This window comes from Eucyclogobius newberryi, unplaced genomic scaffold (genome assembly GCF_026437365.1).
Source record: "Eucyclogobius newberryi isolate DKJ021-1_F unplaced genomic scaffold, fEucNew1.0.hap1 SCAF_2, whole genome shotgun sequence".
Lineage (NCBI taxonomy): Eukaryota > Metazoa > Chordata > Actinopteri > Gobiiformes > Gobiidae > Eucyclogobius > Eucyclogobius newberryi.
In genome coordinates this window covers 15,819,169-15,843,436 of record NW_027315834.1, presented here as the reverse complement: position 1 = coordinate 15,843,436, position 24,268 = coordinate 15,819,169, and the positions used below count along the sequence as shown (strand labels likewise).

General features: G+C 38.4%; 1 protein-coding gene across 7 annotated transcripts in view; it reads right to left on the bottom strand.

Moving 5' to 3' along the window:
• Window positions 1–921: 921 nt before the first annotated feature.
• The window catches only part of dgki (diacylglycerol kinase, iota), a 37,643-nt gene continuing 14,296 nt past the window's right edge, over window positions 922–24,268 (bottom strand). Inside the window, exons 2-34 of one of the 7 annotated variants that reach the window (XM_072453724.1) lie at window positions 18,285–18,393; window positions 16,912–17,007; window positions 15,516–15,590; window positions 15,002–15,058; window positions 14,843–14,911; window positions 14,706–14,774; window positions 14,512–14,628; window positions 14,020–14,094; window positions 13,793–13,888; window positions 13,631–13,713; window positions 13,497–13,557; window positions 13,313–13,426; window positions 10,214–10,339; window positions 10,042–10,120; window positions 9,890–9,945; window positions 9,617–9,679; window positions 9,290–9,363; window positions 9,085–9,196; window positions 8,914–9,000; window positions 7,979–8,091; window positions 7,131–7,193; window positions 6,350–6,450; window positions 6,181–6,260; window positions 5,876–5,920; window positions 5,391–5,460; window positions 5,202–5,242; window positions 4,998–5,122; window positions 4,598–4,623; window positions 4,090–4,127; window positions 3,887–4,007; window positions 3,763–3,799; window positions 3,553–3,652; window positions 922–2,849 (exon numbers count right to left, since the gene is read on the bottom strand). In XM_072453724.1, coding sequence (XP_072309825.1) covers window positions 2,739–2,849; window positions 3,553–3,652; window positions 3,763–3,799; window positions 3,887–4,007; window positions 4,090–4,127; window positions 4,598–4,623; window positions 4,998–5,122; window positions 5,202–5,242; window positions 5,391–5,460; window positions 5,876–5,920; window positions 6,181–6,260; window positions 6,350–6,450; window positions 7,131–7,193; window positions 7,979–8,091; window positions 8,914–9,000; window positions 9,085–9,196; window positions 9,290–9,363; window positions 9,617–9,679; window positions 9,890–9,945; window positions 10,042–10,120; window positions 10,214–10,339; window positions 13,313–13,426; window positions 13,497–13,557; window positions 13,631–13,713; window positions 13,793–13,888; window positions 14,020–14,094; window positions 14,512–14,628; window positions 14,706–14,774; window positions 14,843–14,911; window positions 15,002–15,058; window positions 15,516–15,590; window positions 16,912–17,007; window positions 18,285–18,393 — 2,689 coding nt within the window. In that variant the 3' untranslated portion in view covers window positions 922–2,738. The remainder of the gene's footprint in view (window positions 2,850–3,552; window positions 3,653–3,762; window positions 3,800–3,886; window positions 4,008–4,089; window positions 4,128–4,597; window positions 4,624–4,997; window positions 5,123–5,201; window positions 5,243–5,390; window positions 5,461–5,875; window positions 5,921–6,180; window positions 6,261–6,349; window positions 6,451–7,130; window positions 7,194–7,978; window positions 8,092–8,913; window positions 9,001–9,084; window positions 9,197–9,289; window positions 9,364–9,616; window positions 9,680–9,889; window positions 9,946–10,041; window positions 10,121–10,213; window positions 10,340–13,312; window positions 13,427–13,496; window positions 13,558–13,630; window positions 13,714–13,792; window positions 13,889–14,019; window positions 14,095–14,511; window positions 14,629–14,705; window positions 14,775–14,842; window positions 14,912–15,001; window positions 15,059–15,515; window positions 15,591–16,911; window positions 17,008–18,284; window positions 18,394–24,268) is intronic. The other 6 variants (XM_072453725.1, XM_072453726.1, XM_072453730.1 and 3 more) reach the window with 6 other exon arrangements.

Genomic DNA, 24,268 nt, shown 5'->3' with positions numbered 1-24,268 from the left:
ATCCTTTGCTGGTGGTGGTGGAGCAGCTGCTGATGAATCCTTTGGTGGAGGCTGAGGTTGTGGTGCTTTTGATGTTGAAACATTGGCTCGGTCTCTGGCTGATGGAGCAGGAATTCTTCTCTCATTCCTCTCTTCTCTAACTATCTGCTCAGGACCCTGTCCAGGCTTGCTGTATTTTGGCCACGTCATCTTTCCTTTTTTCATTTAATTCCATCTCTAAAAGTGGTAAAAATCTGTTGGTGAGCTGTATTTTAGGTGACTTCACGTTATCTTTTTATCGTTTAGGCTTTGCTCCAAGTTTGTTCCAAGAAACAGCCTGGTCTTTTTGGTTTTTAGACAGTTTTGGAAACGACACAGAGTCACTGCGGTTTAGGTTGAAAGTAGCAGTTTTTCTTGTAAAAAGTGTGCTCTTCTTATCGTCGGTTGACACAGGAATGGTATCGTGAAGAACTTTTTCAGATTCCAAAACAAATATCCGTGTTTTCAGCTCATTAATTTCTTGTTGATATTTCCGACAGCGTTCACAGTCTTTCTCCCTTCTTCTCACGGACATGTCGCTGGCGTCAGATATGTCGTTAAAACTGGAAAAATGTTCTTAAAATCCTTGGTTTACTTGAAAAAGTCTAAAGCAAAAATGTTTGGAAGACAAAAACTGATTAAAAAGCAAAATAAATAAGGAAAGCAGCGATAGCAAGCGGAGCGAGCAAAAAAGCGCGTGCACTCTTCGGAAGCAGGATAACACAGGATTAATTGGAAGATTATAGAGTTAAGAGCGTCTTTGTAGTGTTACACTACAATCCCCTTTTAGTCTTATGGATGATCTCCTGTCCACACTCAATCCAGGAGGTGGCTGTAAATGCACCTTTTCAGTTGGCTGCCAACTGGCATTAAAAGTAACAATAACGATATCCAGAGCCATAATTACAGTATCACATGTTCATTTACAAGTTAAGAAAATATAACAACATAGTTCAAGTAATTTTGTCATCCTTAACAGAAATATAAAACAAGAATGGCCAAAATAAAACACTTCTCAAAACTAAGACAATTATCAATTATAAACCATTGAACTGAGTTTTTGATTAATAGCTAAAACAACATTAATGTCATACTTCAGAGGGATCTCTGAAGGAGGTAATACAATGCCATGCAAAACCCACTCTATTGACGACACAAATCAATACAATAAGTTATGAAAGAGTGATATAGTCCACAAAAGCTTACATACAGATGTTCTTTGTTCTTCATCAAGTGTAGATTCAAACATTTGGTGCATTTCAAACCCAAAGGAAGATATTGACTGAGATAGAAAAAGGCCTAAAGTTTTAGTGGGGTAAACACATTTGAATAATTGTGGATTCTAAACTTGAACAAATCTCAAATCTCTCAGTGCACAAAGATCAATAATGTTGCTAACTTAAAATTATACCAAAATAAATCTTGTTTGAGAGTTCAATAAAATGCAACATGCACACAAAACAAATCATACATCAGCATTTAAGTAAAATTGCACATTCAGTACACATTAGTGCTAAATGGTCAACATTTAACAAAAGTAAAAACATTAATGAACTGTAAACAAAGAAAAAAAACCTTGTCCATTCCTATTGCATTGAGTATGGCTCAGATTCTTTTCTCACTTTGAAATAAATGCTTCCTGCGTACACACAGCGTATGTACAAATAAAAATATACTTAATTATGCCCAAATACACTTTATAAATGTGTTGCACAAGCTGAAGAAGACTTTCTAGACTATTGGTCGGTCATTTGATAACACAGGAAAATGTCAAGCCAAATGTTCGCAGATAATGTGTTTAACATAGTTTTCACTTTGTATATGCTTAAATGCACATATAATTACCATTATTTCTAATCGTTAACAAGAGGGATGACCCTGCTGTCTTCTGTAGTGAATGCATCGGATTATAACATCAGTGCAGTTCTATGGGAATGTGAAATGTAATAAAAGCTAAGACTATTGAATGCTTTAATGCTACTTCTACTCCTATACTTACCCTGCATACCTAAATGGCATTATGTAATTTATATTCTTTACAGTATACTAAGGCTAACGTCATGAGTGACATTGAAAATGTGTGCAAAAGGTGTTTTTGAAAATGAAAAACAAGACTGAACGCCGTGTGATACAATAAGATAGAAAGAAGAACAGGAGATTCAATCATCTTTCATATTCTGCACATGGAAAGCCTTTCGTAAAATACACTTAATTATACGCTGAATGATAGTATTTCACTAAAGAAATAAGAAAACATACAAAGAACAGTGATATGGTATGACACTACATCAGTGCAATGTCTTTGGCACTTATATGGGGTAGCAAATATACCGGTACTTCTTTTTTTTTTTTTTTTTTTTAAATTGGAACTCAACACGTCATATTCTCCTGCCTTAAATATTTAGCTGTGAAAACAAACCATTCTGTTGGATTCCAAGGTCTGATCCCGTCCAAAATAAGAATATGTAACAATATAAATTCACCTCTAATACGATAAGGGAATTCTGGTACGGCAGGGTGAAAGTGCACTTGCATCCCGAACTGTGAACAGTCCTACAATCAACTACTTGTTATACCAATAAATACAACATGAATAAATAAGTACAAATAAATAGTGGGCCAATAAACTCCATTGCAGTGTTGCCATAGTGGTTTGCTCCTTAGCTTTGACACAGTGTGATGTGTCCACAGTCCAAAGACACAAATAGAGTGCGATCAGATCAGACCGCCGTCTCCAGGTCGTCAGTGGGAGTGGCCGATGTGTGTTTCTGCCCGCTCAGGTACGTGGCCAGCGCCGAGTCCCCTTCTGCCTGGTCCGCCGGCGTTTTCCCCTGCAGCACATGTCAGTCCTCATCAGTGTCATGCTAATATCTGTAATGCCCTGCCCTTAGAGGTCTATATTTAGAGATACTGCTGTATGTTGGTATCAGGAATACGCAGTTACATTCTCCACAATAATTCACAATAAATCACTGGCCACTAATTGCGGTCATTTCAAAGACAGATCACGTTAAAGTAACAGAAATGAATAATAATGGGACTTTTACACAACAGCTTATTTGAATTTGACAATAACTCTGTAACTGTATTGTTGGCTATTGTTAATATCACATTATGCTATTCTAAATTGTCTTTTTCATATAATGGTATTTTAAATGTCACATTAAATCATGTTTAGTTACTGTTTGTCAAAGAATAACAGAATGCATGGTTTATTACTTCTCTTGCCTCAATAGGAAGGTGCAGCTGAATCGGATCAACCTGCACTAGCATCTCTTATCGCCCAAATTTCAATGAAACAAATGTAATGTTGATTTATTTTCAACTCTTTAGATGCTGATCAAAGTTTATTTTGTTAATTTTTTTGTGTCCACAGATTCCAGTAAAAACCAACAGGGCATTTTTATGATGTTTCCTCAACATATGAGCGCAGAAGGAGCGCTTGTAACAGACATTTCATCTAAAAGACAATTCACTTGGTGCTGGTAATGGAGAAACCTTGTCACATAATCAAATGTTGTTCATGTTGTTTACCTGGAAGTTGGTTTTCTCTAGAGAAGCGCCGGCCTCTACCAGTAATCGACACACTGCATGCTGCTTTCCTAAGGCTGCTTTGTGCAAGGCCGTGTCCCCTCTGCTCCCGACAGACACACATCAAGATGACAAAAATCAAAACAATTAACTAACGTGATGTCACAAATGCAACCAGTTTGTGAGGTATTGTAAGTGAGCTACCAGTCTCACCTCTCTCTGTCCGTTAAATCCAGAAGCACTTTGGATCCTGAGGAGAAAAAAAAAGACATAAATGAGAGAGAATATGACAAGGGGTTTATTTAGGCTGTTTTGTTACTGCATTAAACATGCTCACCTTGTTGCAGAATGAAGGTAACTAGTTCTGTGTGTCCGTTCTGGGATGCGACGTGCAACGCCGAACAACCCCCCGAGTTTCTCACCAACAAGCTCACACCGTTTCGCACACACTCCATCAGCTGAAAGATACATTTATTTATTAGTATGATTATTTGTATTATTATATTACATTATTGATAAGTGCTACAATGAAGTTATTACCATAGAAAGATCCCCAGAACTGGCAGCTGTGAATAATGCTTGAAAATGGAAAAAACAGACGTGATTCAAACCAGGAACAAATATAGCTCCATTATACCTAGGAACCACGTGAAATGTCTAGTCATAGGTTTAGTCATTTCCATTACGTGCGAGATAAAATGATACTGGGACATTTCAGGTCATCGTAGTAAATATGTGGACTTAAAACTAAACATTATGTCAACTTAGGCCTCTAGACATACCATTTAAGGAATAGCAAATAAACCATTAACCGCTGTACAGACACAGATAACAACTTTATTGTCGGTAAAAGGTTAAACTGAAATGAAACTGAAACTACAAAGAGACTACAAATTCTTGTTGAGGCATGTTCTATTCACTGGAGATTCCCGTCAGATGAAGGTGACGTTGAAATGAAACCGATCATTTCACCATCATGTGCTTCATGAGGTGGATGTAATTGTTCTGTTCTTTATTACAATTGTTTTGTTGTTAATGATGTGTTTACCTTGTTCCTCTGGGGACAAAGGAGATCTGAAAACATAATGCAACAGACAATATTATACTGCATTATTGGTGTGGACTGCGGTAATAATATGTTTAAAGGGGCATTATGCACGTTTTTGGGGGAAGATCCGGACCACTCTAGTCTATGTCATTGCTTTGCCCGGAATGTTCCACAGTATGGCATTAAACCTACAGGTCAGATCGGTGGAGATGCGCAACTGCTCAGTAAATCATGTTTTTTTAACAGTATTTTTAGCAGTAAAAGATTAAATGCACAACAGAAAAGAGAAATGCCAGACTATGCAACAATCCAAGAAATGCATTAACATCTCAATGGAAACACCCCACCAGAGACATTACATAGAACACCTTTAACCAATCTGAGCACTTTTTGGACCTACCCAACTGTAGGCTCCACCACGAGATCAGGCATTCCCGTACACGACCCCTGATTCAGGATGGGCCCCTCATGGTCTAAGATGAACACCTCGTCCTGACAAATTTCTGTTACAAAATGGAGGTGCTCCTGCAAACCAGGTGGAGAAATGGCACGTATTAATGTTATCTTGAAATAAATGTTATGTATGTTTCATCAGCAGCATTACCTGAGCTTTGTCAATGCGGTAGAAGCGATCTGCTGATGTAGCTACGGATATAAAATAAACTGTAAAACACTTTAGTTAAGCACTGAGGGGAAAAATGTGGGCGTGATTAAGGAAAAACTTAAACTGATTTATTTTATCTCTATATTAGTGCACGTAATTACATTCACAAGCACGTAATGCTTCACTCACAATCCAAGAAGCTCCAGTTTGGAGAAAGTCTATTGGTTGAACTGGTTCTAGAAAGCCCTCGACTCTCATCCTGGAAATTACAATGACACAAATAAATAATTCAACATTTGGAATGAATGTGCAGCAGAGACAATAAAAGGAGGAAGGAAGTAACAGGTAACAGGAAGTAAGTTTTAGATGCTTGACTGGATCAGCGAGTAACACAACAAAATCAGGCTGGACAAGAAGAAGGAATCTATGTGTTTGGTCATAGTAAAAAAAACACAATTCAAAGGTATATTATCTGGACAATATATTTCTGAAATAAAAACAATGGTCTGGACAAATGAGAGATTAAATAGATTGATAGAAGTCATGCAGCACTTTATGTATTCCATGTGTGTGCAAAAAATATATTTGCCAATAAAAAAGCTTCTAAGTGACTATAAGTTCTATAGTAACGTGCTCCCTCTACAGCAGCTGGTATCAAACTGCAGTAATTATACCTGGTAGTGCACTCTAGTCCCAGTAGGTGGCGCCTGGTGCAAGTCCTAAAGCACAGCAAACAGGTTTCAAGGTTAATTTAACAGGCAGACGGAGCATTCAGATCACAAAGTTGCACAGATGTTAACCTGGTTAGTAGTAGACATTGCCCAAATGAGACACGTGGCTATGAAAAGCTCTGTTGCGGTACATTGCTTAATCCGCTCATAAACAGCCATGAGTTATAAAAGGGACATTGGCTTAAAAATGGAAGAGAAAAGTGTGGAAAAAGAAGGAAGATGCAGTTGACATGAAAAGAGAGACTTGCCTCTTGCAATCTGTCGATGTAAAGCCTGCATGTCTCCAGGTCACAGTCCCCTCTCACCACCACAATGCCAACTGGGATAGCTGAAGGAAATTGCACACATTAATTAATAACCATGTACACAGTCGAGAAATACAAGATGCCGTGGGTGCTTGGTCTAAGACAGTCTTACAGATGTCCCGGAGCCGCTCTTTGTCAAACTGAAGTCTGTCATACTCCAGCAGGTTGATTCGATTCACTCTCAGGCGCAGGCGATCGGGGACAGTGTGCTGACTATAGACATGAAGACGCACACAATTAAGCATAGTTCAAACCAGCAAATCACATTGTCAACATGCATACCACATATACAGAACAAGTCAGTGGTAAACTCACTACTCTCAGTTTAGAAAAAAAAAGAGTCTGGACGTAGTTATTAAGCTATTGAGAATGTGATGATACATCTTTGGGGCAAAAATAGACAGAAGAGCAATGAGCGTTTGCAACACACTATGTTTACATCTGGCAAGTTTCACATTTTAAGTATCAAAGAGAACATAAGACATGCCAGAGATATTAAAGGTGACTTATGTAACTTTTCCAGTGGAGATATCACTGCTTTGTCTCGAGTGTTTCACAATATGACACTAACTGTATCTGTTTCCTTGAAGTAAGCTAAGTTACAGGTCATATCTGTGGATTTTTAAAACTTAGTTCTGTGCAATAAAAACACAAATGATTAAATAAATGCAAAATACATAGGTTTAATGCCATATTGTGAAACACTCCAGGCAAAGCGGCTGATGGTTACATGGTGCACCTTTAACTGCTATAGTTTAGTCTGGTGCTTAACTCGACAAAAGTTGTTGTTTGCCCTTAACACGACTGATGATGAAGACGCGGACGCTGTCACACACATCAAGTACAGACCGGAGGACTATGAGCACAGACAAACAGGGGGCTGAGGTACTTACACAGAGAAGGAGTCGGGGGGAGCAGAGAGGCGGCGCAGATCAGCTGCACACACCTTCTGAATACTACAGCCGCACACACATTCACAACACAAGAGAAAGAAAGAGCCAGAGATACGACAGAGACAGGAAAGGAGGAAAGAGAAGAATATAAAGAGGAGAAATGAGAGAGAAAACAAATGGAACGTGAGGACAACAGAAACAGGGAGAAGAAATAAAAAGCAAAGATATCAGGGTAAAGAATTTAAAACAATTTATAATCCAAAGAGAGAGAAATAGAGAGAGAACGAGAGAGAGAGAAGAGAAGAGGGGACAGAAGGAGAAAAGCCCAGAGGTAAGTTGACACACACTGATAGCACAGTAGCATAACATAGCTGTACAAGCAAAGGCACTAGCTACTGAAGCTACAGCAAGTATTAATTCTCTCTTTAGTTTTTCTCACATGCAGACAAAGGTTTTGTGGCTGCTGGACAGTTGAGTAGACCCACAACAGTACACAAAAGATATACACAAAGAATTAGGGCAACAGCACACTAGCAGACGGCTGTTGGTGGCCACACATGAGAAGAGCTGAACCCATCTACTTCATCTCTTCTCACTTTAAACCACAAACCTCCAGATACATATCACATTTCACGTTGCAACAGGAGATACTCTTTTGTTTTCATTCATTTGATTGCATGGATCCATAGCTTTGACTTGTGGTTGGAAGGCAGATGCGGGACATTGAGAGGGTTGATTGTCATCTCCCTCTAAACAGATTGTATGAGTCACGAGTGTCGCCTCGGCTTCACCGGCTCCTGGTCTAAATTCTCAGTCGCTGTGAGTGCATGAAATCGACAATGACTCACTCGTTCAGTAGTGGCACTGAGGTGCGTCTCTTGCTCTTCTGGACCATGTTGGCCTGATTACGGAGCGAGATCCGCAGAGTTGATGGTGCCAGACGGCATGGCTCACCGTCCACCTAGATGTGCAGATAAAATCACATCAAAGTATTAGAGGGTATGTACTCAAATACTGCATCAAAGTATTAGAGGGTATCTACTCAAATACTGCATCAAAGTATCAGAGGGTATCTACTCAAATACTGTATCAAAGTATTAGAGGGTATCTACTCAAATACTGCATCAAAGTATCAGAGGGTATCTACTCAAATACTGCATCAAAGTATTAGAGGGTATCTACTCAAATACTGCATCAAAGTATTAGAGGGTATCTACTCAAATACTGTATCAAAGTATTAGAGGGTATCTACTCAAATACTGCATCAAAGTATCAGAGGGTATCTACTCAAATACTGCATCAAAGTATTAGAGGGTATCTACTCAAATACTGCATCAAAGTATTAGAGGGTATCTACTCAAATACTGCATCAAAGTATCAGAGGGTATCTACTCAAATACTGCATCAAAGTATTAGAGGGTATCTACTCAAATACTGCATCAAAGTATTAGAGGGTATCTACTCAAATACTGTATCAAAGTATTAGAGGGTATCTACTCAAATACTGCATCAAAGTATTAGAGGGTATCTACTCAAATACTGCATCAAAGTATTAGAGGGTATCTACTCAAATACTGCATCAAAGTATTAGAGGGTATCTAGTCAAATACTGCATCAAAGTATTAGAGGGTATCTACTCAAATACTGCATCAAAGTATCAGAGGGTATCTACTCAAATACTGCATCAAAGTATCAGAGGGTATCTACTCAAATACTGCATCAAAGTATCAGAGGGTATCTACTCAAATACTGCATCAAAGTAGTGTAATGGAACAAAACAGACCTGAACAGGAACAGTTTTGTAGGTAGTCAAGACAACTTCTCTACACTGGTGGAGTCTCTCTCCATGTCCACCGACCTGTAGCGCCGCCTATTGGACAAACTTGTTTATTTTAATATTTTTGTATCTCCAAAGCACTGATACATACAGATCATGGTTTGTTGTTTTTTTTACCAGCGAGGCCATGGTGAAACCAATGACTTCGATACAGCCATCGTCATGTCGCTGAGGTTCAAAGTCCCGATGATCACCCGTGTTTCCCCAGGGCATAGTCCCAGCACAGTACCTAGTATCAGGCACACAACAATCAAGATAAGATACAAAACATCTAACAATATTCAACACATTGTTTAACATTAAACTGCAAACCAGCGCTGACCTTGGAATGTTTAGAAACACAATGCACTGGAATTTCAGCTCTTGAATCTTTGGAGTTAAATCTGTTCCGTCACACTGAAAAAAACAGGCAATGTGATGAAGAAGGTCAAACCTTTTCCTGCAGAGAGCTACAATTACAATCAAGTACAGTTTTAAAACTGTTAAAAGGTGATTGTTACATTTTGTCCATAATTAAAGTAAACAGTGCCTTCACCAAGGACTCTGGTGTTTTAGTCGCTGTCGCATCTTAAATGCCGGGCCAGCTCGCTACTCGGGCCTGTCAACATGAAAAACCACACTGACAAAGCAACAGCGTGTTAACACTCACCACTACTCTGACGTGCTTGGACAAATCCCTGGAGCTTCTCTGGAGGAAATCTGAAAACGCAGCCTGCATAACAAAGATAAACAAAACATAATAGAAATATCGAATATACATCCAAATCAAACAAGCCATCATTTAAGATCACAATTTGCATCATAAAAAGACGTGAGAATCATCTGTGTCTGAAACTGTCTTCAAACTCTTCAAATGTCCAAAATCTATATATAGATTTAGATATAGATATATCTATAGTTGTTGAAGATATACGGTACTTACTCCTGCATAGAACATCTTGTTGCGGAAGCGACTGTTAAATTTCTCCGGATTGGCCTCTGAAACAATAAGACAAAAGTATTAAAAACTTTCCTAAAAATCAAATATTTTAGCATTGTTTAAGATTGTGTTCAGGTAAATGTTGAAATATCCACCTCTGGACTCATGAAACTCAAGCGTGACGTGGGCATCAAACCCCAAACTGAAGTAGTTGTTAAACACATTGAGAGGCAGCTGTACAAAAACAAAACAGAGAATATATTTCACTGTCAACACAGCACAGTGTAGGAGAGCATATTTGTATTCATTGGTACAACACTAACTAACCTTTTGAGTTCCATCTTCATGCTGCACAGAGCTTTTCTCCACAAGAAGGTTCCATCTGTCCAGCTGCAGGACTGAGCCATCCTCAACGTGACACAGGACTTTGGAAACAGGCTCGTCTGTGTAACCCTAACCATCAAGATAATGTGCAAGCAATTAAACACAATACACGCTCCCATCTCAAGATTCTACCTCCAGAAAGAGCAAAAGTGTATTTAAATTCTGACTTCAAAACAAAGCTAAATAGAGATTTGATGAAAAGTTTACAATTTTATAACATCACAGGATTCTACCTCTTTAAAGCATTTCTATGGTACATACTATACTTTTAACAGCCTTAACAGCCATAATGAACACATAGTTTATTAAGAACGATCAGGCTTAGTTAGGGATGCAGACCTAAACCCACGTTCAGGTTCAGGTCCTGATTCGAATCCAGAGGTTTATGCCATATTTGCATAATGTTATAACAGCATAACACAAGCTACTTGGCTCAATTAAGTTGAAGACACTTGAACAAGGACTTCTATCAAACACAAGGCTTAACTGCAGATTGAAATAAACTCAACTTGTCTGCTTTATTCACTGTTTTTTAACAGAAGTTACAACTTACAAATCACAAACTACTAGCTACTAGCTAGCTGCTAAACTACAGCTTAACAGTTAACACATATTCATGTGTTTCACTTGAGGAACAACTTCTGAACAAGAGCATGTTGAGTATTGGTATTGGGGCGGCTGTTTCAGCTGATACTATGTTTGTAAGTGTGTTACTGGTTTGACTGAGCTGTTCCCCACACTTGAAGTTTAATGCCTTTAGATACATTTCCACTCTTTAATTTTAAAGATCCATTGGCATCAAAGTCAGGTAAAAACCTTCAAAAACTAGCATAACAGTCAACTAGAACCACTATAAATCAATCAACTTAGCAGTAGCAAAAATAGAATATGAAAACACTTTACACAATACATCATATCAGCATTAAACACCAGCCCATATTTAACAATTTAACATTTAACAATCTCTCTCTCTCTCTCTCTCTCTCTCTCTCTCTACCTCTTTCTCTCTCTCTCTCTCTCTCTCTCTACCTCTCTCTCTCTCTCTCTCTCTCTCTCTCTCTCTCTCTCTCTACCTCTTTCTCTCTCTCTCTCTCTCTCTCTCTACCTCTCTCTCTCTCTCTCTCTCTCTCTCTCTCTACCTCTTTCTCTCTCTCTCTCTCTCTCTCTCTACCTCTCTCTCTCTCTCTCTCTCTCTCTCTCTCTCTCTCTCTCGTCATAAACCATGATTTATTAAGGTTGAAAAATATGTAGTTCTTATAAAGTGGTACCCAATATTCTCTTGTGTCACTGTTATTCTAATTTATTTTAAAGTGTGTATGACATGTTTTTACAATTTTCTAATTTTGACTTTATTTGATGCAAGGTAAATTATACCTGTTGTACATATAAATTATAGTTTTACACCAATTGAGTAGGTATTTGTGGAGAAAACGTTGAAAAATCTGTAGAAAATGACAGGAAGTGTGGATACTCATTCCAGACAAAGTTTATGCATAATTTAAACAAATCAACTTTTTTGACCCTCTAAACAACAAAACAAAATCACTCTTAAAATAAAAACGTGATATTAGATGAGTTTTTGCCCAGTGTTTGCGGGGTAATTTACTAGTGTGACGTCATCAATCACAAACAGGAAGTTAAATTATAAACCTGCTATTGTAAATGTGCTATTCTGTGATAACATTTTTATAATTTTCAGCAAAATTCTAGATATATTCATCTTAACTGTATTTTAGTTCAATGAGTCGTCCGATCTGTCATAGGCACTTAAACATCTGACATTTTGCTGACTTTTGATATATTTGCATTTCTTTCCTGCGGCGCACAGTGTGGTGAAATCAAGGCACTCAGTAAGCGACTGTTGACTATCCGATGATAGTAGCACTCATCACAGGGCCTCTTCTGAGACTCAGACACATTCACACAAGCGCTCACAGCCCGAGATGCAGGAAAATGCAGCGCTAAGTAACTCAGTGTGTGAGAAATGAAACAAAAGAAAAAATACAACTGCGTTTCTAAAGACAACATCGTTTCTTCCTCCGTCACGTTGTTGTTCAAAGCACATATTTCTCTGTATGTCAGGGATAATCAAGTTTAAGTTGAACGTTTTTCATCCGCTTGTTTCTATGGAGATGCTTTTGCTTTGCCAAGAATATTCCACAACATGGCATTAAACCTGTTTTTTTAATGTGAAGTTATTCGTTTAGTGATAAAGCACATGTAATTGAATAAAAGCAAGATAAATATAAGTGTAATTCCAGGAAATGCAATAACATTTCAATGGAGACAAGCAGATGGCGGACCCACCCACCGGAAAAGTCACATAATGCACCTTTAACAACCAATCTTTTGCCAGCTATGTTCTTGTTGTCGTCTGTCCTTAACTCAACTGCCAAATTGAGTTTTTGATTTTATACAGATACTTCTACTACTACTACTACTGAGCCTTTTTAACAACCGGTAGTACTAAGTTGCCCTGATATGACAAACTGTGTTGTTGAACTTCATGAATCTAACAAGAATTGTACATCCATTTGAATGAGGTGGATGATGGAGGTGGACTTTATGCTGTGGTTATGCAATAAGCATGTGTCAATGGATGTATTTGTTGGCACACCAGCATTTCGTTTTACCAGCATCAAAGCACTGAAAGCCTTTAATCAAAGAGGAATTTTATTCTAAACTCTTCAGCTAGGCCTTAGAGTTACACAACCAAAAACATTTTTCTTTGCGTGCCTAATTTACATGTAATTCTGTCTTTTCTATGTAAGCATTTTAAATGTATGAACCATCACAATATGACGCACAGTGACTCCTGAAGCATGAGACACAGGAAGAGGGTCACTATTGACTTCCTGGAGTTCTTCTCCAGGCTTTCCCAAAAATGATTATTCATAGTAATCATCGTTAAAAATACACTGCTTTTTTGTTTGCTTACTATATGGTATTTTAGTTTTGGTTATTTACCGGTACATAGATTTTTAAATATTTTTTTTGAGTGTGTGTGAATTGTGCCAAAAAAGAAAATAGCACAAAACTCACTCCACCCCAGTTGAGAGTCCTGGCGAGGTCATTTCCTGTTCCCAGAGGAAGAACTGCGACAGGAGGTTGTGGGTTCATCTGCAGCTCATCTAGCGCAGACAGGATCCACCCCACCTATGGATATTTATATATTTTTCCGTCTCAAAGAATCACTGTCAACAATTATGAACACACATTTACTTACGGTTCCATCTCCTCCACAGGCAAGAATCCTAAGATTTGGCACTTTTCTATACAACTCTAACCTGCAGATCAAAACATATTTAATGAATTAGTAATTAAAAGGCTCAAAAAAGAAAGAGAAGAAAGAAAACTTACGCCTCTCGTAGCCCTCCTTGTGACAGATCAAATACTTGTCGGGGATTTAAGATCCACATAAACATCTGCAAGACCTTGGCACCCTACAAAATGGATATTAATTACTTTGCATTACAAATAACATACAATTTTACATCTAACTGCAAAAAACAAGTCCCCAACCTGGTTCCCACCACTCTTGGGATTGACAAAAACTAAAATAGGTTTCATAAGAGGAGAAGGAAGAGGCTTCAATATAAATGGCCGCCATTTGGACTCCTGTAAGACAAAATTATAATTTGCTTATGTGAGTAACTTAGTCCTTCCACACACAATACTTTTCATTTATACTATATACATATATAGTCAGGTTCAGTCGTAACCCTGTATATACCATGTGTGTTACTTACATCCAGCCCCTTTTTGCTCGTCCTTCGTTTAAAGGATGCACGTTTTTTCCTTCTGGCTGAGTTCTTTAGTGAGCTCTAGGAAACACACACCGACACACAAACACGTAGTTTTGAGTCGAGTGTCACCATGTCCCTTGTGACACTAATTAAACGTGCGATGGAGCATGTGATGTGACTCCGAGAGCTGTGTGTCTCCGTCTCTTCATGCGCGCGTAGGCCCGATAACAAAAGTATGTGTCCGATTGTATTAAACATGTAACTTAAGTGTGACTCTTCTTGTGATTTGAGACGTTGCACAGACATTCTCGTTGCTTTGGTGATCTGAAAGAGCTGGCCTTTCAAGGAGCTACAGTATATTTTGCTCAATAGATGTAATTTTCAACTTTGAACTGGCAAACATGACATTTCGTATGCTCTGATATTAAAGCGTTTCTTACTTTAATTACCTAAACTACAAAAATCCCTAACAATGCATAATAAAGGAGTGTTTACCTGTGGTTTTCTGACTTTGATAATCCACGATGGAGGTACAATGACTCCAGCATGGGCCCCTATTGAACACGGCTCCTCGATCTGGTGCAGCATGAAACACGTTACCTTGTTGTGGAACTGCAAAAAAAACGCACATCTTTATGAGAAACACACAAAAAAGTATCCTGAATACAGTGCAACGATGAAAAACTTACAGCTTGTTTACACCAAGAGCAGCTGATGGCAATGATTTCTTTACTATGAAAGAATTTTTGCTGGAAACTCTGTAAGCCAGGACGAGACAATAAGTGCATTGTAAGCTCCGGGGATGCAGAGCTTGTGTGCTGGTTACCTTTCCACACTGTTTACACTTGCCCTCCTGCCTCCGCCTGTGAACCCAGTGATGTCTGAGTGCGTTCTGCTGTCGGGGAGAATTACAGAGGCATTTTCCACGGACCACAAAGTAAACAACCGTGTATATACAACGACGTGACACTGAGATGTAACTTACATCTCTGAGGCACCGCGAACTTCCTTCCCTAAATGTCGGCTTGCATCGAAAGTTTATCTGCGAAAAGAAAGGTTTCATAAGGCGATTTGGCATTTAAAAAAAAGAGAGAATCGTGTTGAAATGAATTATAAATAATGCTGTGTTTCCAATTTTAGGCAGACCATTGAAGTTTGACGTTTTTATTTTACAAGCTTTGTCTGCAGAGCATGCGGCGGTGAAAATGGAAGTACTCAATTTAGCGAGTCACTCATTGGGCCTTGTACAATAGCCTCATATAATTCAGTCAGACATTTATTTTAGGAAAACATTTCACAGGGCAACATTTATCTCGTCAACTGAGCAACCTTTGTTCTTGTGCCTAATCGTGTTACATGAGAAAACTTTGTCAGGAAATCTATTTTCCACAAATAACTTGATGCAAACAACTGCAGGCATACGGATTTAAGTCCCCTGCAGAACAACAATGTGGCAGTTTCACAATGGGAGGAATTATGGATTAGCTATGTGCATGTACCTTCTCGAGCTGCTCTACACAGCCGGTGTGGACGACAATCTTACAGGCAGCACATTTCCTTCTGGGGGCCGACTTCTTAAAGGAAAAACAGACAAGCAGCGCAGGGGGAGGTGAGGTACAGTCGACAACACAACAAACAAGAGCACAAATACACAGCCGACTCATACTTCCTCCAGACAAAACAGCCTGTTATAGAGACACCTTGACATTTATGTTTTTTGTCCTTTAGTTGAGAAATTATGAAATAAATGTTAAATTTGCCGCGTACAGCCACTTTTGTCCAGATGGACTGAACTTTAACCACTGTAAATGACAATATGACAAATCACCATTATGGATAATAATGCTACAACCCTCAGTGATAACAAAGGTTAATTTGGTAGGTCTGAAGGCAGTAGACGGATTCAAGTACACACAATGTGTAAAGTATGTAAGATAAGATTGATTGACAATAAAATACACATAAAATAGAAAGCCTATAATCAAACAAACTAAAATGATTTTAGTTAACTTGGATGTTTGATATTGGTCTAAAAGTATATGGTAGCAGTAAAATTATTACACAATATAACAATTAACTGCTACAAACTAATTGGGAAAAATGAGCTTGAAAAATAATGTGCGTGATTGACAGAAAAGATTAAAAATACCACTGAAGTCAAGCTGTTCTTTCAGGGTCAAAGCATTGCTTTGTTAACGGTGTAAAGAAAAACATCACTCACCAGTCACAACACTGAGCTTTTACAAACACTTACACATTTGTAATCAGAACAAGGCTTTTGGAATTTCTTGAAAGAATAAAACATTAATTGTTCAAGTAAAGCGTAAAGGGAATGAAGAATTGTATGTTGAGTCGTTGTAAAAAATTAATAGGAAAAGAGTAGTGCAATATCACTGTCAAATCTGTCAAAATAGTTCAACATTGTTACGCAGCAGCTCCCTACTTAAGTCATCAATCATTCATTATAGAGCAAATGTTGGAGTAAGGTGGTAAAAACTAGCAAAGAATAATCTAGGAAAGAATATTTTTCACACACATTACGCACTGTACCAGAATTATTTCATGTAATAGGCTTTTGCCCCAGTAGATATATTGTAAAAGCAGCATTCAGGGTCAAAATGAGACCACTGTGCGCTGTCTGCATCTAATTATAAAGCACTGTTATTGCTTACAAAACGGGAAGTAATGCTGGCGCGCTGTTAGCATGCTAATAGTTGCTAGATTGTCCTCTGAAAGTAGTGAAAAGCACTTGTAAACTCATAAATAGGATGTTAGGAATGCGTTAGGAAAGTCAAAACATTTCTTATAGGTGCCTATTTTGGTCAGTTTGGTAAACTTGTAAATCAGTCTTGTACAATACTCTTCCCTGTTATGGGCTGTGTGTAAAATGCTCACTGCAGTCTTGAGTAGACACGTGTCCTCTCCGAGATAACACAGCTCTCCAGAACAACTGGTCTCCATCCACAGGTGATCCCCATTCACCGCGTTCTCCTGCACAAAGAGACACATAATGATATGATGCCTTGATAAACCCTCTGAGTCGCATTATTTTAACACATTAACGTGAAACATATGCACATGAACACTCACACTGAAAGCGGTCAATAGCACGTGTCAAGCACTTAATTGTCGAGTAGGAGGCAATTTCACAGTATATATTAATCTAAGGTGCTAATCAAAACACCGCAGGGGAGATCCTTCAAACACAAATGCACACGCCCACAAATGCATGTTTAACTTGTTATATGTTAACATATATTAGACAAGACAATCATGTTTTACATTTATATACATACGTGTAGATAATACATATGTTTACCATTTCATGTTTTATTTGTTTTGTTGCACTAATATATACTGTTATTACCCTTCCCTGGTATCTGGAAATAATAATTACTTCAAACATTTTGGACAAAAAAGGCTAGCACAAACAAGACGCAAAAAACAAATTAACATGCATCACTGTATTATACTGCACTGGTTTTATGACTTGAAGGGAAATCATAATATTGAAAAAAAATAACTGACTTTTCAGCACTTAAATATTGATGGCGCTCAGGGCAAACCATATCTATAATGCATATTCATTAGGGATTAGGTGGGATGATTTCATGAGTGTCTTAGTGCAGCATGCTGACAGCTGAAGGCCAGTGGTGACGTGGTGGAAGTGCTCCTGCAGGGACTTCTGAGGGGCTCTGATTATATTTATATGTACTACTCAATGTATATGCATGTGTACAGCAGCATCTGCCCATTAGGGAGTATTATATAAACCCACATAATGTAAGACAGTTATCTATTGTCTCACAATCTATTTGAAGGTACAGTTTTACCAAGTGAGTTTTTTTAAATAAAGCTTAAGTGTGTGACTTTCTAAATCAAGCTCAAACTCAACTCCAAATTAGATTTACTCTTTGTTTAATGTTTTGGAGCAGTTACTCCCTCTTTCCAGAGCCAGGTCTCATTTGAATAAAAAAAAAAGAATGTTTCTTCAGGGTGGCTCAATTGTAATGTTGGCAGCTCCTGTTTTTGAAAGAGTAATACACTGAAACAAATATTGCTGACTGCATAACATATATTCTAAGAGCTAAGTGTTCTTCACTTTGGTACCACTGATGATTAAATAAAAAAATAAATGATCTAGTCTGCTGGCAAATCTGTTTCTGTGAGTCAGCCTTAAGGACAACCGCTCCAAATCACTGGTCCCTAAAACATGTGTCATTGCATTGTGTGTACAGTGTTGCTCATATTAGTGTGTGGTCACAAACCGTCCAGTCCACACTGGTGCGGAGCTCCTTGTTGGGGCCATTGGAGGCAGGGGGCAGTGAGGGGTGGGGTGGTCCCAGGTGCTGGAGTCCTGAGCGGGAGATGGCTTTCCTAAACACAAATTGACAAAAAATAAAGAGACATTGGGGCAAGGCTGACTAAACTATGGCCCAAGGGCCAAATGTGCTACCTAGACCAACGTTTCATCAATTCCTGATTAATTGACCCAAATAACCAAAAGTAACTGTAATGAGAATATACAGAGAATTTATGACTATTTCAGAACACCTTACAGTGGCTCTAAAAGTTGGTGAAAAGGAACTGGAAACAGCTTGGAGAAGCTGGTGCCAGCAGTACTTCCGGGTGATCAGCGACAGAGATGATCTGTGCGTTTACGCAATGAGTCAGCATCTGAACCGCTCACTAGGTTTCTCTGACCCTCTGCACTCTTCACATTTCCCTCAGATGCACTTACACTACTCACACAAGCTCTATATGTAACGGCTAACCACTTGGATAAACAGAATATAATAATAGAAATACTTTGGAATGTCTTTGTGCTATAAATTAATAATATGAGATGATCTGAAAGTGGAAAAGGTCTCGCGGAGCACCTGAACCCCTGTTGAAAGTTTCAGTGACCGTGTGTCTAAAATGATCAGGCAGGACAAAGAGGAGTCCACTTACACATCCACCGTAATCTGATGACACGCGCGGTGACATGCATGCACACACATTCACGACTTGCAGGATAAAAATAGAAACACATGGATGACAACAGCATAAATACACGGATGGACATAAACCAGAATGAGACACACACACACAACACACACACACACACACACACACGAGATAATCCATATACAGTAGTTTATGTAGATTTAAATCATTTTACTACATTTTCCACCAAGTGACATTGGAGGACATGGTGGCGTAGAGAGTCCATTACTGCAAGTAGAGAGAGGAGGTCTGACAAAGGGTCCGGCTTTGAGCGAATGTGCAGTTTTAATGGAAACACTTAAAAGGAAAAACAAACGGTATGAGAAAATATGTGATATGCAATAACTGTGATGTAAAAGCCCACGGTAAGAGTCTAAATGATTTGAGTCTACAACAGTATTTAGTTGTCAGAACTGAGTCAAAACCAAATAAGACCAGACAAATTCTGACTGTGCATGTTTCTATTTGATCATTGCTTTTGACAGTAACGCTGAGCAATTAATGGAGAGGTCCACAGCCAATCGTCTGTCAGTAAAAGAATGTGGTTTAATGGAGCAGAGTTCTGACTTTACAGGATGAAATTTGACTATATTCTGTGTTAAATTATAATGATTCACAGTATGCTTTGTTTATGTTCAGCAAATTTACATTGAAAGACATTTTTACTGGTTTTAAACAAGACCAAATAAAACTGAATTAACTGAATTATGATCGCTCAATAAAGAAATACATTTTGATCATTTTGTTGAGATATCGCCCAGCCCAATCCGACAGTAAATCTTCAATTATTATTTAGTCATTTCTACTATAATATTCAGTACAAATTAATTAGACTTTTATGTCAACAAATTATTAACTGATAATGAAATAACGTTACATGCGTCATGCAAATGCAGTGAGATTGAAAAAGAGCTCTGCAGATGAAGACAAACAGACGTGTCACAGAGCATCATTACATCTGAGTGAGTCCTAATCTACTAAAAGCACACAGGATCACAGGCTTTAATGCTTGTTTCTAAAATTTGTCCAATAACACAAATGTTCATGATGCACCACACAAGTATTCTTCCACTTAAGCTCCTAAAAATACAAGCCATTATTTATTTCTGTGCACCAAAAAGCATATAGCCAAAACATCTGAGCACAAAGTTTCATTCTTATATTAGACGTCCTTTTGGCTACTAACTAACTAACTAACTAACTAACTAACTAACTAACTAACTAACTAACTAACTAACTAACTAACTAACCATAACCATAACCATAACCCTATGCAAGGCTCATATGAAGATGTATTTTAATCTTTCATATCAATAGTATGTATTTGTAACTGTATATTAATTTTATGAAACGTTATTAATGGAATGTGTTTTTATGATGTTGACTCCATGAAAAATAGCCAAGGCAAATGAGGATCCAAATTACAAAAATCTCGCAATAAAAAAATGAAATTAAAGACGATTTTTCGGCGATTTGAGAACTCAGGCGGAAGTGCGGACTAATACAACACACACGTGCGTTTGTTTATTAGCGCTACGGATTGCATCGCATCTCTCTAGATTTTCCGTCTCTTCTGAGACAGCTCGAACTGTCTTTCTCCGTCCTAATTTTGTCCCGTACATTGAGGGAACTATATTATGATAGATCAATGCCCTTAGACACGCAGAAACGTGGGGACGAGCCTCACGAGGCTGCAGGTGAGCGGTAGGTGAGTTCTATGATTGATACGTGGCAGGACTAATTGGCAGTCCACGCCACGAGGAAATAAGACTCCGATTTGGGCCAGAAAAATCGTCCATTACGCCTTTAATTATCTTCTGTTCAGACCAATATGTGCCATCCAATCAAAACCTGGATCTACATAAACCTTTAAAGTGTCACAAAATGTTACCAACTGTTTGATGAATTCTCTAAATCTGATAATATAGTTCTAAACATTGGAAATAATTGTGATGTCAATAATGATGCATGATGTGATTATGATGTTGCCATAACTGCGCAGCCGTAATTGCTACAAATAAAACATCGATGCCACGCCTGCAAACAGTTCATGACAAAAGCTACTGTGATAATATTGGAAAAGTCCTTCTAAACGTTACATGATATAATGAAGCCAGGCACAATCAATAAGAACATCAGCAGGTCAGGAGAGGGACACGGCCACAAACCCCCAGTGACTGTTGTGATTACAGAGCTGTGTAAAATATCAGGATAAATGGCTCGTGTGATTAACGCTCACCTGGAATTGCGCACAAAGATTTCCTGTCCGTAAAGTGCCTTGATTGGAGCAGGGCAATTTATCACATTGAAATTAGAGTGACTAAATAAATCATGTATCATCGCAAAGCACGGGGCTTTTAAATCGACAGATCCAGTCGATCCGGTGGCAGTAAAAGCTTTGATTTTGGAGGAATAACATCAATAGTCTTTGTGGTAAATGCACTAGGAGGGCAAGCATACGTTTGTTGTTTATTCTGAAGTTCAGTTTAAATGTCTGATTTAAGTTTATTAAACTACTTTTAATAAGATTGAACAATTTTAATTAGAAATACAATTGTGATAAATACTATTAGGGGGGGGGGGACCCAGACTTTGTAATTCCTCTTTTTGTCCAGCTTTTTGTGTGGAATAAAATGTTGTGGTGCAAATATAAGCCTGTTTGTGAAAACACATAAAATACCAAACAGGACACAGAGAGTTATTTTTTCTAACATAAAAGTCCAGTTTAGTCCAGAGTTTCCAAAATACAGTGGATCAGATTTTGTGATGGCCTTTTTCCCTGCAGCCAGAAGAATGCTGGAAAGGTATCCATTTGTTGTGTCCACGGCAGGAATTTTGAGTCCCCCAGATACAAAGTTCTGAAGTCACGTGTTACGGCCATGTAAAAACAGCCTGCAGTGCTTTGTTCATTTGAGTCGCTCATGACAATTTTCAATGATACTTTGGTGCAGCTCCGAAACATGGTGCAGTGTTGGTTTTAAAATGTTTCAGGCTGACTGGAGGTGAAGGAGCCACTTTTCAGATCAGACTCCTCGGCTCTGAACAGTGGATTTGAAGCTGCGTTTCCTGATTTAAAACCACCTACTCTCTGTCTCTTGCCCCGCTGACTTTTAGTAAATGGACCCTTTACTTTTCCCTGTTCTCCTTCAGTCACACTCCTCTTCCTCTCATGCATTTGGCGCAACCAGACCATGAGCACACTCCCACTCTTTTGTCTCTGTTCCGTCTCTGTGTCCCCGCGTGCCCTCTCTGAGCCTCCAGCAGGACCTTCTCTCTTCTCCTCTCTCTCCTCTCTCTCCATCCTCTGCCTTGTCTTCCTCGTGCTCTCCTCCTCCTCGTCTCTCAGCAGAGGTGGGCTGTCCGTGTTGCCATGACAATGCACAGTGGGAGTTCATCCAGTATAGTGTTGGGAGAGAATCTATACCAGACAAAACTTCAAATGCAGCTTGGGGTTGGAGTAAGAGGCAAGAAAAGTATGAGAAAAGCTTTATTGCCATTGTCAGTCAAGCAGATTCGCCGTGCTTTGGTGATTTGGTGCAAACATATACCAAAGAGAATATAATAAACAATGAGAGGTTTGCCAAAAATTCCATATCACGTTCATTTAGTGCCTAGATCACAATATCTATTTTATGCCAATTCAAGGACACTCAGTACACACTTATTGCCTTTTAAAAGCTGCTTCTTGAAGTTCGTACTTCACTGTGATTGGTTAATCCACTTGTCACTCACTCAGCACTGAACAGAGGCTGATCAAGTGGGTTGAAGTGTCTGTGTTTGAGTATAGAGCTCCATTAAACAGAGAAGCACTGCATCACAATGTCAAGTCCTGTTTTTAGATATCATTTTGTCAGGAACAACTACTTAACATGACTTAGCATCTACTGAGAAAACTCCAATTGTTGTCCTCCCATCACTGCCACGCACACCGCAGCAACTATTAGCTTAGTTAACAGCCAGGAAATTACAAGGCAGCTGCAAGTGGGAGGCTCGTGCTTAACATCCTCTGAATACTGGGCATCACTGCTTGTTTTTTTCGACATGTTCATGTGGCCAATCCAACTCAAGTCCAGTCAGTTTAATAGTAATTCTTGGTGGACAGAAATAGGAGCGGTATTTATGGACACGAGGTCATGAGGTTTGATGTTTTCATGGCTTTCATGTGTGCGCCAGATGTGTTTTCATTATCATACCTTTAAAAAAACTTTCCTTTGCAAAAGTTCATTTTGTCTGTGTTGAGGCTTCACTGCTCTGGTCACTAGGCATAAAAATAATTTAACTAAGGTAAGGCAACTGAAATGGACTTAACTATAAATTAAATAACTATAAAAATACATATTATGGAGCATCCCTTCAGCACCAAAATATGTTTTATATTTAAGTTACTGAACTTCCCCGCAGCAGACTCTGCGCAAACTGCTCAGGTAATTATGCCCATCACAGTGACAGGCAGCAGAGACCTGACACCAGTCATCTGAGCTCCAACAAACACGCACACACACACACACACACACACACACACACAAACACACACACACACACAACACACATACACACACACACATAAAGGACAGGATTTTAGCTTCATACTGTGTTGAAACGACCGGTAAATAAAACTATGTAATTTACAATACAAGTGGACAGTACATCGCGATTGGCTCAAAATTACAATTTTGAGTTGGTACAACTATCAAGTTGCAAAATTTGCAATTATCCTGTGTTTTTATCGAAATGTTTTGTTGTACCTGAAGTTTAGACGCGATACTAACATTTCAAACTCTCAATTTCAATACTAAGGAATATTGATTACAGGTATCTTGATTTTAGATTTCAAAAAACAGCGTAAAATGGCTTTTAGCAATGATTTCAGGATTATAAACTATAAAGATTTTTAATCTGTGCCATTTAACTCAAATAATATTTAAATATCTTCCTCCAAAGTCTGACCATGTTTTTACTGACAGAGAACTCTCCATGTTTTCACATGAATCAATCTCGATCTTTCAATTAATTGCCCAGCCCTAATTTATACCAATTTTGTTACCACCATGAGAATTAAAAAAATGATCTTACTTAGATTAAGGTTAAAAACAATAGTCTGATTTTCAACACAAAATAACAGTACTCAAGATCATTCTAAAACTGTTCTGGAAAATCAACATTTTGTTCTGTTTACCACTTATGTTTTATACTTTTGCCATCCCTAGTTTAGAGCTCTACAAACCTGTTTCATGGGATTCTTACATTAGTTCATCAGTTTGTA